This window comes from Cryptomeria japonica, chromosome 7 (genome assembly GCF_030272615.1).
Source record: "Cryptomeria japonica chromosome 7, Sugi_1.0, whole genome shotgun sequence".
Lineage (NCBI taxonomy): Eukaryota > Viridiplantae > Streptophyta > Pinopsida > Cupressales > Cupressaceae > Cryptomeria > Cryptomeria japonica.
In genome coordinates this window covers 564,147,456-564,164,143 of record NC_081411.1, presented here as the reverse complement: position 1 = coordinate 564,164,143, position 16,688 = coordinate 564,147,456, and the positions used below count along the sequence as shown (strand labels likewise).

The following is a 16,688-nucleotide window of genomic DNA, read 5'->3' as shown; positions in this document are numbered from 1 at the left end:
GGGTTTGCTTTGTTTCTTGATTTCCTTCGGATTTCCATATGACTTAGGAGAGGGCAGGAGTTGACCTACATAGAGAGCACTCTGAAGGGTATACTCTCCACAACCATTTTTAGTGATCTTGACCTTGATCTCATATTCGAATGAGGTCGATGCGACATTGGATGGATCTGATGGAGGAGGCAAAACCAGTGAGTTGAGTGGGCAATGGTAGGGGTGCTTCCCTTCAAGAAGTTTGCAATATTGGAAGGGTTGTGTGTCAGCAAGGATGGCGATTTCTCTACCATTGAAGGGGAATTTGAGGCATTGGTGATATGTGGATGGAACGGCTTGAACGGAGTGGATCCATGGATGACCAAGAAGGATATTGTATGGAAGATCTAGGTCCAAGACTTGACATGTTGTATCCACCATTGCAAGGCCCACTTGAAGAGGCAAAGTTATGGTGCCTTTAGAAACTCTTTCTGCATCATCATAGGCTTTGATTGTGGTTTGTCTTGATGTGTCCACCAAATCTTCAGAGATTCCTAGCTATTTAATCAACTTATATGTACAAAGGTTTAAGCCAGATCCACAGTCTATAAGGACCCTTTTGATTTTCATGCTTTTGGACAATGACCTCAATATGGAGGGGCTTGTTGTGGGATGGATCATCAGATGGTGCGTCCTTGGATGTGAAAACAAGGTGATGCTATGCAATGAGGTTTCCTATAAGGGCTTGAAATTGGGCTACATTAATATTATCCGGGATACGAGACTCTAGGAGGGCTTGTTCAAGGATCTCCTTATGGATGGGGGATGTCTTAAGGATGGAGATCCGTGGAGGTGTTTTTCCGAGATGATCAAGGATATTGTAGTGGCGAGTGGATGACATGGGGGGTTGTGAAGGAGGGGGAGGAGCTCCGTGGATGGTCACTCTTCCTCTTCGGGTGGTAACATTGCAGTCATTCTGAGAATAGGAAGCGGAAGGTGAAGCACCTTGAATTACTATTTTTGCTTGAGAGACTCGGTTTGATGATTGTGGAGGAGGGACACCTTGAATAGTGACCCTGAGTCTATGAGGGGCAGGAGGGGGATCAATTATGAATACACCAATTACGTATCAGGATTTGATTGCTTGGTGGGCCACATAGAACCTACCGTTACTCATGTCAACACCATCACGATCCAAGGACACTACTTATCTCTTGTAGGGAGAGCATAGGTCTATCAAAAGATTCTATCTGCATATGATATTTACTACACATCTGCATGGCTCTTTAATAACTATCAATTTGGTCACATTCAAAAACAAATCAAAAACTTCTTATGGTCAAATGGAAAGGGCAGGAAAAAAGGACATGCGGTGAAGTGGAGGTGGTGTGTTATGAGCAAAGAGAAAGGGGGACTAGGTCTGAAGGACTTAAGGTGAGAGGGCATAGATCTTGTAATCAAATGGATCTTTAGAGATCTTGTAGAATCTAAACCTTGGAAAGTTCTTATGAGACATAATATTTCTAGATCTACTCCTAAAAGGAGTCACTTCTAGAATCAAATCTCAATCAATGATATTATTGCTAGACATTTTGATGTCAGCCCCGTAGGGTCCTATGTGTTTAAATCCATTTGGAGAGCTTGGAACAATATAAGGCAGTATATTACTAATAATGACATTGTGTGGGACGGGAAGGAGATATGTGGTGAAAGATCGATTTGATGGAACCTAATGCATAAAGGCAGGCCTTTGGCTCTAATCTAAGGATGCTTTGCAAAAAACGTGGGCCTCTAAGGGATTGAGAACTCTCCAAGATATAATCAGAGATGGACATTTAATTAGTTGGAATGATACCGGATGATTTTACAATATTCCTAACTCCCACTTGAAAACCTATTCCATTTTGAGAGATGCTTGTTCCTCCCTACGCCTTCCCAAGCCTTGCTCTATGTTTGATTCTAGGTTTGTCTCCTTTAATTGGCGTAATGGCTTTGCATTGACGAATACCAAAATGTTGTCCATTTACTCCCCCCTTATTGATGGTGAAACTATCTATCTACATGCTAATTCTTGTTGAGGCCTAGACTTGGATGGTGTTTCGTGGAATAAGATTTTTTGATCCCTTTGGCATAGACCTGTGGAACCCAAAAATAAGTGCTTTCTCTAGTAATTTGTTCTCCATAGACTCCCTCTCAGATTGGCCAATGACGACATAACCATTTTCTCTACTTACAGATTACCTGATACTTTTAAGCATATCTTCTTTGACTGCTTCTTTGCCAATGAGGTCTGAAACATCTTTAATATGTATATTGGGGCCAATGTGTTTGTGTAGGACATTGTTTCGAGGTATATTCATGGCTTTAATAATGTAGATAATATTTTTTGGTCTATTCTTTCTACTGAAATTCTATGGATTATTTGGAAATGTTGGAATAATAATGTGTTCAATGGTAGGGACAGGTTTCTTCCTAAGTCTTGAAGGAGACTCATCACTCATGATGTTGCTATGCAGGTAACAATAGCTATAAGGTTCTTGAGGAAGAAATTTGATCAACTTCTACAGAATGGAGCAGTTACAACCTTTACTTCGGAGATATCACATGGGTTTTCTTGGACTTGCACTTCCAATGAAAGATCACCATTTGAGATTGGCTTGCATAACTTTGTATCTGATCTTAATAAGCAAAGGGGTACCCATACACAACAACAAAACCAAAATGTTACCCATGGCGGTACTACCAGTGCATCTATACATAGACTCCATATTGTGGGGTAAGAGTTGTTTTGGAAGGAGGGCCCTCAAGGTTGGACAACATGGATTGAATCTATTGGAGACACTAGCAATCCTAATGAGGAGATAGCATGATATTGGACCCTTTACTATAATTGAAGCAAACACCGATTAGGAGGGACCTCAAAGAGATCAATCTAGATTGGTCAGCAAGAGTAAACACAACAGAAACACAAAGATATGATGGAGGCAATGCAGAACAGATTGTTTTATTACACGAAAATTGATTACAATCGACCGGTAACAACCGGGTTACAGAAACCGGCTCACAGGCCTGCTAAAGCATGCTCAAAGTAGAGAATAGGTCACAACCGATACCTTCAGTATTAAGATCTATCTTCTATGCTTAGTCTAACTACTTGATTGTTTGATTGTTACATTGTAATGCTTAATTACAATGATTTATACGATCCAAGGGATCCGGTCGGCCCAAAAAGGGAACAAAACTCAAAGAACAAGACCTAACGCGTAAAATCAACAAGGTCGGCCTTCGCCAAGAGATTCCTCCGAAAAATCCACAGGATGAAGTGTAGATCGTGGGAATAGGTCAGCCACATGCCAAGGAATATCAGAATCAACGTCTAGGGCTCTGCAAGCTACGAAAGGGGTCCAGTAGATCACAAATGCAAATAGGTCCAAGCAACCGGTAGTAGGAAACTGTCAACCAGTAACATGAAACTGTCATGGAAACCGATAGCGATAACTTATCGGAAATGATCCAAATCATTTGCAGTTTGGGAATAAGGAAGATGATAAAGTCTTCAAGTAGAATCCAACTCCACAGGATCCAGTGAGCCAAATCCGGGACACACAGAAAGAAATGCTGAAACTACCAACAAAAAGGAAAATATTTTTGGTTGATGCAAGATTGCTATGAACCGGGGATGCTCCCGCATCAATAATGCATATAGTACTGTACATGGAATAGTACATAGAGGCAATGAAGTAAATATTTATCTTTGAGTTTTGCAATCAAAGGAACTGTATCTCAAGTCTATTATGGATGTGAACATATCAGTTTAAAACTATTGGTTGATCATGTTTAGCATTTTGTACTGTGACTTCTTTATATTTAATACATATATATATATAAAAAAAGAGAAACATTCTAAAATGGAAGAAGCTTGATCTCTAGTATACGATAAAACTACATGTCTTGATTATTCGACCTTCTGAAGTGACAACCTTATGCTTGGAAGACAACCCTTGTATATGATATTGTCTCATTGTGTCAAAGAAGATTTTCTTTAGCCTTAATATTTACTACTTGTTTCTAGTATATCTTGTCATAATCTTCTTTAGAACTTCATCTTTCCTTTTTTCTAATAGTGTTGGAGCCTCTTTCAAGATTCATAGCTTGATAACCTTCGTGATGAACAAATTGCATACATAGTTAGAGACCAAGACAAACCAATAACTAAGGAATTAACCATTTTGTCAAGAAAGCTAACACTATTCACATTGTTGTGACAAAAATAACCTAACATTTCGTAGAAATATGATTTATCTTGAAGTTTTTTACAAGTAGGAATTTTGGGTACCAACAACATGCTCACAAAATCAATCAATTCTCATATTTGTGTATGGAAATGGAATTGATTAAATAGAAATACAAAACAGGTTAACTAAGCCTTACATTCAAAATAAATTATTTGAAAACCAAGCAATGTCTAAATACTAGAAAGACTTAAAAATAAATTCTCTCAAAATAAGAAATTTGGAAGTACATTTAATCTAATAGTAGTGGCATGCTAAAGACAAAAATAGCTATAACAACTATTTTGAAACACCAATTGACTCCTTGGATGATTTGGCTTTGCAATTGACTCTTTTCCCTTTTGAAAATCTTAAAGCATCAAATTTCCTTACTCAACATTAGATAATTTACTCTTTGTTTTTTAGACGCCTTGCCTATGACACAATCAACTTTATTTTAGGAGAAAACATATTCTCTACCAACAACAAAAACACCCCTACTTTTATGGCATTTTTGACATGTCATCTCTCTCATATTATCTCTTTGAAATGATTCTTGTACCTAAGCATCTCAATTTGAAAGCTTGAAATTTGGCATTTTTACCATTTTTAGAAGAACCTACAAACTAGGCCAAGCTAAAATCTTGTAGATTTGTTCTACAAATATTATCTACAAAACCTTTTTGTATCTCAACAACTAGAATCATCATTTTTATTGTATGAAGAAAACACATTTTATACCTACAACAATGCTATCCTTTCTTTTAAGGCACTTTTCCTTTTTTTATAAATTTTAAACCAAGACTAGAACTTTGAGTGTCATATGTCAATTTTTCAACTTTTTAGATCAAATCTCACTTTTTACCCTCTCTTCCATTTTGCCATTTTGTCCTTTTGACAATATCTAGGGGAAAATCACAAAAAAACTAAAGCTTTTTGCCCTCCGTATCACTAATAAAAAAATATCACTTTTTTGCCATCATTGCCACTTTATCCACTTGGCAATTTGGGTCCAAAAGTCCAAAACCACAAAAGTTGTGTTTTCCCACTTTTAGAGTAATTTTGTAATTTTTCACCTTTTGGCAAATTATAAAGAAAAATCATTAAAAAAATTGCTCTTTAATGTCCATAGCATCACTTTGTCATTTTTCAAACAACTTGTTTTGGCTATGAATCATGGAAATCATACTTTCATGTTCCTTGAGCCATTTTGCCACTTTCCTTCTATTGACACTTGACAATTTATCAAAAAAACATTCTTCGACATTGTTTCAACCATTTTACCATTATCTTAAAACTTATCATTCTTGGCAATTTGTCAAAAAAATAAAACGCTTTTGTTCCCCTAGAGCCATTTTTCTGCTTTTCAAAAACTTGTCATCTTTTTACCAAATTTATGAGAAGTCACAGATTTCTACCCCCTACCACTTTTCCACTTTTGCAATATGTCAAAAACTTTGTGTTGTGTCTCTCATGCCATTTTGGCACTTGAGGCAAAAAGATGTGATTTTGGCTACAAATTGCACTTTTGGGCCTCTTCACCACTTTTTTTAATTCCTCCTATAATTTTATTTTTCAGACACCAATTTTCACCTTATTTGAAACATTAAAAAAAACTTGTTGGCTATAAGATGAAACTGGTTTGAATGAAAAATATGGTAAAGCAAGCAAAGGGCATGACTATTTTGTTAAAAGGAGCTTATTTAGGAGAAAAGTCAACATTTTCGTACAAAAATGACTTAAAAAATAATGTGTTGTGTACAACAATATGTCTACATAATTTTACAATGAGATTTATATTTATTGAATATATTATCATACATTTATAAGTGAGTTGTTACAAAATATAAAAGTCAAATATCATGATCCAAGTACACTATATCAAACACTAGTTTACATAACATTATAGAATAATTGCATAAAAATAAGATGAAAATCTAATGTAAAAACTCATTATCTAATACGTTAATCCCTAGTTCATATAGTTATATTCCTTCAAGACATCATACGGATTTACTGTCATCTTTTTCGGTGGCAATCCCTATCTTCACAAAATAATCACTTGCCTGCCACAAGTATGATCATATAATTATAATATATTGATTAAACATTGCTAACACGTTAGGAATCTTGCATACTTCTATGAATTTTTTATTAAAAAAAATCTAACTAAAAGATTTCTTACCAACATTCTTTTATAGAGTTCTATCATGGTTGAAGGTTCCGTCTTTGTCTTTGCATATGCATCAATTCCATCCATAGCCTACATTGTTTAGGAATAGTTATTATAAAGAGTGCAACAAAACTTTTAAATTCAAAAAATGAAAACTAAATGTTCATCAATTTCTTTGGTTTGGACATACACACACATCCACATACAAACTTATTTTGGAGAAACAAGGGGCGTACAAATCAAGAATATGCTTGATTTAGGGATTGTTTATGATCAACATGTTTTGTTTGACTCTCTTATTTCTTATTTCATTAATTTTACACAAGTGTTTGTTTGTATCCCTTGTATCATTACATACCAAATATGATTCATTTTCTACTCCATTTAATTATTCACCTTAAAATATAAAGTGAATAGTATGGAACACCACCTAAACAAATACAACTAGAAGTGTTAAATTAGAATAAATGAGATCTTGGGATAAAAGGGAATCCGACACTATTAGTATCAATATGCATCAAGCAAGAGAAGGAGAAATAGCTTAGCCCAATTATTCATGAATAAACATATGAAAAATAAGATGTATTGCTAATTACCATGGAACAAAACCTAAAAGAAATATGACCTTTTAGACTAGATTCACAAAACACAATAAAGGATTAAAAATTAAACTTACTTTCTTGATGAGAACATGTTGATTTAAAGAAAGATGAAAATATATTATTACATTCTTTTAGAAAAATTATATTGAATATTGACTTAATCAATTTTCTACTATGTCATTGAAGTAGGGAAAATCCTCTTTCCTATACATAGAGGTTATAGAATTGAGATTTTACATTCACAATCAAGAAAGATTATATCTAGCAGTGGAACCCCCTTCTTTCATCTATGGTTGGAGAGTTTTCTAGGTTAGTGAGACCACATTCATTTTAGGTGTGACCACTATGATAACACACATTGGGAGTGGTTCAAAGTTGGGTGTTCTAAAAAAAGGGGTGCAAGCATGTAAGCCTTGAGCATTGACAATGCAAAATTATAAATATCTAAGCTTTATTAAAGGGTAAAATATAGACAAACAATTACTTAGTTCAATTCTATTAGATTAATTTCTACATGGGTGAGAATATTATTGTGATTATTTTATACAATAGTCCCTCCTAAACACAAGATTGACTTTTCCCCTCACAACTGCTCATAAATACTTAGTCATGAGCCAATTGTTTTAGCTTTCAAAATAAATGTTAGCAGCTCTTGTGTCTAAGCTAGTTTAAATCGCTTTTGTTCCTAGAGAAATCCTAGATGGTTTATATTTTAGTTTAGGGTTCTAAGTGCAATATAAATAAATAGATACATAATGAATGCACATAGGACCAAGATTTTGTTATTCGTCTATGATATGTACATATTTGAAGCCAAAGTGAGAAAGATATGGCTTGAAATTGAATCATTGTATAGGGGCCTAATGTTGTCAAGAATGCTAGGGATGGTCTTGGGAGGAGATTTGGACAAATTAAGTTTTGTATACTACCCTATTGCACTTGGTATGTCAAATCATCTTAGCAAAAATCCTTGACATATTTTCTCTTAACATAAAATGTTTCTTTATAGTAGCATTACTAGAGAAACACCATAGTATAGATAGTGTATTGGTAAACCCTACCTGTTGTTTTTGATAAACCCTAACCGATTAAGTTTGGTGAATTGGTTATATTGGTTTATGATCTGATGATGAGCGGCAATGATTATGACACATGTGATTATTGTATGAAGGCAATTTCAAGTGATTTTGGCGAGTTGATGTAACGGTTTTTGTCTAGGGAATGAGCAAGTATATTGCATATAATGCAAAGCGCGTGATGAGTTACTAAGTTTGATGAAGCGGTGATCAAGGAGTGATCGAGGTTTTTATTGATTGATGTGCAGAGATTGCTATGTAATCTAACGGTCACACTTCAATCGACTTGTTTGTAATCTCTATGAGAATTAGGTTTTTGTTGTGTTACCGACCTAATTGATTTGTTTATAAGGTCGATGAAGTTGTTTAGTTGAGAGTTGGCAAAGAGTTGGAAAAGATCAGTTGAGTGTGTGGTCGCTGAACCAAATGATGTATCTGTAGTTTGAGTAAAAGCAGATAGGAGCATGAAAAAGATTTGATCAAGCAAGTGTAGTTCTATTTAGACAAATCAACAAATTCCTGTTGTTTTCTAACAATTACAACAGAATTGCAATCCCCTAATCGAGTAAGCTCTAACAAGCTTGGTACTATTCAAATCCTCTAACAAGGTGATCCATTAGCTTGGATTTTCAAATCCTCTACTGAGGTTACTCCTTACAGGGTATTGCTTCTAACAAGGCATTGTAGTCAATCCCTTAACAGGGCGGTCCCTAACAGGACTTTTGTAAAGCTTTAACAGGCTAGGCTCCTAATAGGGCGAACTTCAGAAGAGTTCAGATAGTTATCTTGTGAGTCTCATCTCACCGTGGTTTTTCCCATTTGGGTTTTCACGTCAAAAATATTTGTGTCAAGTGGTGAATGTTTTTGTGGTTATGTTCTTATGGTTGATTTACTTAACTACTTAACTACTTTGATAAGTCATGATAACTGGAAGCATTGAGAAATGAAGTCTGTTGACATATGAAAAAGCATTTGGATGTTTATGAGTTTGAAGTTGTTTATTGTTAATTTGTTGTAACAGTCAACCGGTTTATCTTATGAGTTTTTATCTTGACAGTGGTATTACATTGATAGTTCTAAGTTTACTTTGAGAGATTGATTTTGAGATTGGTGAAGTTTGTACCGGTTTTTCTATCTACTGATTCAACCCCCCCTCTCTTAGTAGTTGACCAGATACTTATTCTTTCATCATACCATCAAACACGTCTAGAAAATAAGGCAATAATGTTGTTGGAAACACTCAGACAATTCTATAGTGGAGCATACTAACATATTGGCTACCTCGTCACAAGAAAGCCTTCCAAACTCCACCAAACTCTTCAATATATCACTAAGAATGACTCCTAACAAGTTGGTGATCATCAACAAATAGATACATGTCTAAAACAAAGGGTTAGCAACAGGTATAACAAGTTCTATGGATTGTACAACCCCCTTTGATTATGACAAAGTTAAAAGTTCAACCCCAAAATGATACCACTAATCTCCTAGAAGCTAGGTGAAACCATTCAACAAGGTAAATCCTCAAAAGATGTTGCACATTAATTTGGAAGTTCATCCCCCCCCTCACAAACACTTTCCATAGGTGGTACAACCACATCAACACCCAATCTTCCTTTAAACATTGTACATCCTACAAGATGTGACTTATATAGTTGTAAAAGAAGCACTAAATCAATCTCACAAACCAAAAAGAAGAACATCAATGTACAACCAAAAAGAATGTTACTTGTAAGCAAGGGATGGCCTAACTATGAGAAATGGTACGACCTGTCTTGTCTTGAAATATTTTCAAAAAAGGTATAATCTTGCACACATCATTAGCACTTCAAAAGAACAACTCAAAAAACTTTAAAAATCTCCATAGTTGCAACCTCCAAATTAAACTCTTCTTTGCAAAATACTGGTGATCTTTGAATGAAATCACATAAGCTAGCTAGAAAAGGGATAACTCCAAAAGGGTTTGTGTCCTCAATAAGCTTTGAAAGAACTTAGGGTCATTCTAGTAGCATAACAACATCATTCATAAGTCTAACTCTTCAAATGAGCTCACATCCTCCCTATATAGATATTTGGAGCGAATTATTCAATTTATTATATTGACCTAAGATGACCAATTTGAAAGATCATAAATTTAATGTGTTAAAAAGGCACCCCCACATCCCAAGTTCCACTTTTGAGCTCACTTTAATAATATAACATTCGAAACTTAAAGTGAATATTTAAATTATTTTACCCGAGTTGAATAAAGCATAGATATAACATTGGAATCAAACTCTTATCACACCAACATGGTACTGATGATCAGAGCCAATTGAGTGACTTACTAAAAAAAGACTACTCCAAGAAGTTTAGAGATTCCTCTAAAAGTAAAAAATCACTTCTGAAATTGTCATGATAATCCACATTACAAATTGAGCTTATTGTCATAAATAAAAAATCTACAATACTAGACTTGTGCACTCCAAGAAATTTGGAGTTCTGCTAAGAACACCAATTTGGTAGGAAAAGAAAAGATCATTGACTCTTTGGAAATTCCAAATGCCAAAACAAAGTGGAAGTTTGATGTCATGCTTGATATGATGGCCCAACTTCTCTACAAAATGAATCAAACTCAAAATGTTCCCGAAAATCAGAATGGAGTTAGCACTTCTAATGTCAATAATCAACAAGGCAATACTAACCATTTTTTGGGAACTATTGATGGCACTTTTACTAGACCTCTTTAACCTACATTCACTCATAGAGAGGAGGCACTACCTGAGCAAGAAGTACAACTTCCTACGGCAAATGAAATTTGGGCAAGTTATGCAGAATATGTAACTCTCCCATTTGAGATTCAAGAGTACTACACGTGCATGGGTCCAAAAGTTGGGCAATTATTTTTCTTTGAGGCCAATGCTTGAAGAAGAGGCAATTAGATTTCCACCTTGCACTTGGATGGAGAAACTCATGAATGGTGGTACCATGGGTTGATAACCCAAGGCCATAATCTCATTACAACCTATGATTAGTTTACTAATAAAATCAATGAAATAGTTGACAAAAAGGGGCCAAAATCACAATTCAAAGAGTTATCAGAGTTGAGGCAACATGGAACACTTGATGGCTACATTGCTGATTTTTCAGAGACTCTTTGTGATGGTGTCATATATATCAGAAAGAAGACTTGTTGTGTTCATTAAAGGGCTAACTAAGCCCCTTAAGGGGTGGGTGACAGGTTTTGACCTGCCAACACTAGATGCAATCAAGAAAGGGGAGTTTGATGTCCCCAAGAGTAAATTTCAACCCAGGACCTTACAACACAAAAAAGATAAGAAGCATTTTCACAAGGATTCAAATTAATCTAGAAGTCTTCCTTCAAAAAAGGATGAAGACCTCAAAAATGAGCTAAGGAAAAAATTATGCTTTGCATGCAATGATCCATGAGCCCTGGGCCATAAGTTCTTTAAAAAAGGCCAAGTTTGTCACTTGGAAGTATATTCTGCTGGTGAATTTGAATTAGAAAATTCAGAATAACAAGCTGATATGGAGGAAAATGAGGAGGAAGCACTATAAGAACCTAAAGGAGGGAAAATGAAGGCGCCTTTTCTTGGCTATCAAGTGTTCAAAATAATTATTCCTTCAACATTAGTCAATTGTTGTGTGGGTAGCAAAATTGTTGCTCTCATTGAGACCTTAAGACAAAAGACTTTGAAGGTTTCAAAGTCATGGTTGTCGATGGATTCACTCTTTCATGCTCAAGGGGAATTCCCCAATTGAGTTTGCAATTGGGCAACTATGAAGTCAAATATGATTTTTATGTGGTGATTACTGGAAACATCTATGTTACCCATGGAATCCAATGGTTTTGTTCTATTGATGTGTTTTTTATGACACCTCAAACACAAAATAAAATGCTAAGTATTATATCCTCTCTTGAACAAGGAAACCTTAAATGCTAAGCTTCATGATCAAACAAGGCAACCTCGAGGTTTACAATGTGAACAATTGACATTATATGATGGATAGCTCAGTGTATATGATGTGATTTGCTGGTAACACAAATGGACTTATGCTTCGCCGGAATGTAGAAACTAACTTAAACTGGCTTGAAAATAAAAGAGAAAAGAGAGAAGGTTGGAGAAATCTAATCTAAACCTAAGGACCATGATGATAATAGATAGTGCTTAGATAGATGGATTCCATAATCAAGCCTTGCTTCGCCATGAAGAAACAACTACACAAAAAAGATGCGATCTCCATAGGTAACAAAGGATTTTCATATTGTAAGCATTCATCCAAACACCCAATACTAGTGTAATCCAAATGAACATCCATAATCAAACTAGTGCTAAATTAGGTTCAGAATAACCATGTACTACAATTTGCAACCAACAAACTACGAATGGTATGAAATGGAATTCCATCAAACGTCTTCACATTTCTCCATTATAATCAATGAACTTCAACTAACTTTGAGAAGTAACAATAAACCATGAAAAATGTAGAAACACAACACAAAGATCCACCATAGCTTCAATGAAAGTTATGTATTGATTTCACCATAACCGTGGCAACAATCTCTAGCTTCCTCCTCCTACTCTATTGCTAACTACTAACCTATCAACTATTCTCTATTCTACTACTATCAACTATTCTCTATTATGCTACTATCAATTATTAACCTTTACAAATGAGAAGACAAAGCCTTATATAGACCTTTCAGTTACAAATGAATGGCCCAAATTGATTTGAAATTAATGGCCAAGATAATTCAAGATAAACCCTAATCAGGAGTGTTACAACTAACACCTTATTGACCAATGGAAAATTACAACATTTTAATGTCTTTCCCTTGAAATTGGACCAATAAGAAATGAGGTTAGGTACATTGAATAATATTTGATGTAGTGCCACATGTCACTTGCTCCTTTGATGAGTTAGGTTCAATGCACCTAGACATGTTGACTTGGCATCACTAAATTGTTTGATGATGATTAGGTGCCACCTCAGCATATATATCTTGTAAAGTTCCATCGTTCATCACAAAGAAGTCCTTAAATATTTATCAATATCTCTTGATACTCATCATTTTCAAACTTTTGATTGATTCTGATGGTTCATATTTCCAAATTGCATCTCATTGATGATCAAGTTTCTGACTTTGATTAACTCTTCAGAATTATCTACTTTCCTTGATCAAGTTTCACTTTTCCATCTTAATGTTTGGGAATCTTCCTCTTTGTGATGCATTTCCATCCTCAACTCTGGAACCTTGAACTACTTCCCTCCTTGACTTTCTTTGATTTTGAAATTCTTTGCCTTGGACTTGGATTCCTTGGTGTACTTCTTGACTTCTTGATGTGGAATCCTTTGTGTTCACTATCCTTGACTTTGATTTTCTCATCCTTGTCATGTCATGAATTTGTTTCTCTTTCATTTGTTCACCATCATTGTGAAGTCTGCCTTCTATTAATCCCTCCTTATTTTGCTTTAGGTCTTCTCTGCTCCTACTTCGCTTAGGATGAATTTTGAATTGATGTTGAAAATGTGTTATTGGAATCCTCCTTTATAGCACTCATCAAGATTGAACTTTCTACTCCAACTAGGCCAACCTAACATATATATTTGAATTTGAATTTGATTTGAATCTATTCAAGAAGTTGGCCATCTAAAATGATTTGGTTTTGTTTTTAAAGTTTAAATCTCCCTTTAAGCTAGCCGATCTCAAAACCTCAAGTTGGCATTCTTCATCATATATTCTCTTGCCTTGCTCCGTAGAAATATAATGTGATCACCCAACCCTCTAAACACATTTCAAACTCACATTTAACATTTAGTCTGCTCTGCATATTAGGTCAGATGCAAATTCCTCTTTGCCTTCAAGGTTTATTTGTATTTAAAAATTAGAAATTCCTCTTAGGAAGGCGACCAACACCCAATTTTCTCATGAGCAGGTTTGAAGGGTCATTAAGGACAAATGATAGACACATTTTAATTATGAATAAGAGCAAGCAAGGGCAATGTTTTACCTCAGCAAAGGACTACTAGGGGTGCATTTTCATGTGATCCATGGACAAAGAGAAAGAGTGGGATTTGATGAGATGCAAGGACAAGTGTTGAGTGACTTTTCGTGTGATGCAAGGACAAGGACAAGGCGGCTTTTCCAAGTGTGTATGGACTCATGTTGGGTACAAATCCTAGGTGGGGATGGACAATATGCTAGGCGGTCCTAAGGTGAAGAGAGGGACTATGTGTAGGGCTCAAATAATATAGTGCTAGGGACAAGATGCTAGGTGTAATTTCTTGGGTGTGAAGGACAAAGTTGATGCAAATTTAAAGACCTCAATGCAAGGGGAGTTTCTTAGGTATCCAAGGATAACATATGGCACTCCTTAGGGATTGTGAGGGATGAAATGCATCTCATTTAGGGGCGTGATTTCAAGGTTATCAAGGACAAAGCAATTAAGATCAAGGGTGCATTAGCAAGGTGGTCAAGGAATAGGTACACTACAAGAGTAGGATGGCAAGGTAGTTAGGGACAACCTTAGGCGCATTTGAGGCATAGTTAAGGACAAGCCAGGGCGAGATTCCTACCCATACAAGGACAAGCCTAGAGTGCAAATCAAGTGTGTGCATAGACTAAGGACTAAGATGAATGCCCAAAAAGTTTGCTAAGGGGAATCCCCAAATTGGCTAGGGATTCAATCAAGGATTCTAATCATTTTCATACTTGAACCTTAGATCCTTTAGTTTTCAACTTTAAATTCCCATATATTAGACAAGGATTTTCGAAAACTCTTCCTTATTCCCCATCTTGTCAAGGTGAAAAAATCCGACCTTGACAAGGAATTTTCCTTGTCTAGGCATCACATCTTTGAATATTTCATCACTCATCAACACTTAGCACTTTCAAAACCTTCATCCTCATGAAGACTTTTCCTAACAATTTTACAACATTTTTTGCACTTTTGACAACTATGACAATATTTTGCAACATTAACAATATTGACAATTTTTTTGACAACTTTTCCTACTATATGACAACATTTTGCTCTCCTCACAATCTCACTGTAACATCCCCAACAATTTTTTTAAATTTTTTTAATAGTTTTGCAAGCATTGTTGGATTGTTGGCATTGACAAAACCGGACAATCTAGAAAACCGGTATATGTGCTAAGGTTTGTCATTGATGTCCAACACTTACTGGTGAAGACACTAACCGGTGAAGTGGTATAGGTAAAGTGGTGTTGCTTTTTAGTAAGCAATAGTGAATGGAAACAACATTGATATTGAATGATCAAAGGTTACTTCAGCTCAAGATAACATACATTAAGTCAACTGATCTATCATTCAGGAAGATTGGTCACTTTGGTGTTGGTAAAGTTACAAAAAGTGACTCAGGAAAGAAAACTTGTTTGCTCTAACCAACCGGTAACTCAATGGTAAACAGGGGAGAGACATGATGCTAGCACAACAAACCGACAGTCAAAGAATGAAACGATAAAGTAAGAAGTGTAGTTACATACCGGTACACCGATATGACAGAAGGAAGACAGGCGATCACCATAAATCTCATAGCAGTGATCGGCCATTTAGTTGCGGTGGCAAAGAATGAGTTGGTAAGCTTGTGTCTACGCCAAATCATTTGTTGGTAAAGCTAACTTTCAGTTACCATGCAGTCAAGCATGATTACATGCAGATTCTCTGGTTCGCATTGATTTGACTGAACTTGACTCATAAGTTTCTATCCTTGGGAGATGCGGTGGCAGAACTGGTTGAACACTTGGCGGAATTGCTGAAAGGTGCGTAGAGAAAGAGTGGGAGAGTTTGAATTTGAAATCTTCCGAAATCCTTGATTGATCTGATTGAGGATATGCCTGAAGATGTCGACAGAAAATGTATAAAGAGTTTTGGAGCTCTTTCTGAAAGTTTTAATCGTGAAATTTGAAACAAGGAAATCTTGTTGAAGGCGATCCAAGGTGAAGAGCAGAGTGAGAGGAAGTGCTAAGAGGTGTTAGCACAGCTGAGTGTGTGTGTGAGGTAGATCGACTAAGGGCAGAGCCGAAGGACAGAGAACCGACTGAGTGCAGAGCCGAAGGACAAAGAACTGGCTGAGTGCAGAGCCGAAGGACAGAGGATCGACAGAGTGCAGAGCCAAAGGTTAGAGGATCGATAGAGTGCAGTACCGAGGGATAGGTGAGCAGTTGAGTGAATAGCCGAAGGTGTAAGAAGGAAACCAGTGTTGTGCAGAGAAGACACAACCGATGTGTATTGAGTGGAATGCATATTGAGATTTGATAAAGCTATCAGTAGCTAATTCAGCAGATCATCCATCTGTTGCTTTCTAACAACTGCAACATAAATCCCTTAATTGGGTGGACTTTAACAGGTCCCTATTGTAAAATCCCTTAATCGGGTAACATCTTAACTGATGTTCTAAGTCCTTTAACTAGGCTACCTTTAATAGGGTAAAGGCACTAACCGACCTTGTTCAAAATCCCTTAACTGGGTGGCACCTAATAGTGTCTTTGTAATCTCCTAATAGGGATGGCTCTTAATCGAGCGTACTCTAAAAGAGTGCAAATTTTGTGAGTTCCTACTCACACTGTG

General features: G+C 36.0%; 1 protein-coding gene across 2 annotated transcripts in view; it reads right to left on the bottom strand.

Annotated features, from left to right (window-relative positions):
- Positions 1 to 6,018: 6,018 nt before the first annotated feature.
- LOC131078428 (protein IN2-1 homolog B) overlaps positions 6,019 to 16,688 on the bottom strand; it is a 275,451-nt gene continuing 264,781 nt past the window's right edge. For both annotated transcript variants that reach the window (XM_058016121.2, XM_058016123.2), the window contains 2 exons: positions 6,427 to 6,504; positions 6,019 to 6,307 (listed from right to left, as the gene is read on the bottom strand). In XM_058016121.2, coding sequence (XP_057872104.2) covers positions 6,245 to 6,307; positions 6,427 to 6,504 — 141 coding nt within the window. In that variant the 3' untranslated portion in view covers positions 6,019 to 6,244. The remainder of the gene's footprint in view (positions 6,308 to 6,426; positions 6,505 to 16,688) is intronic.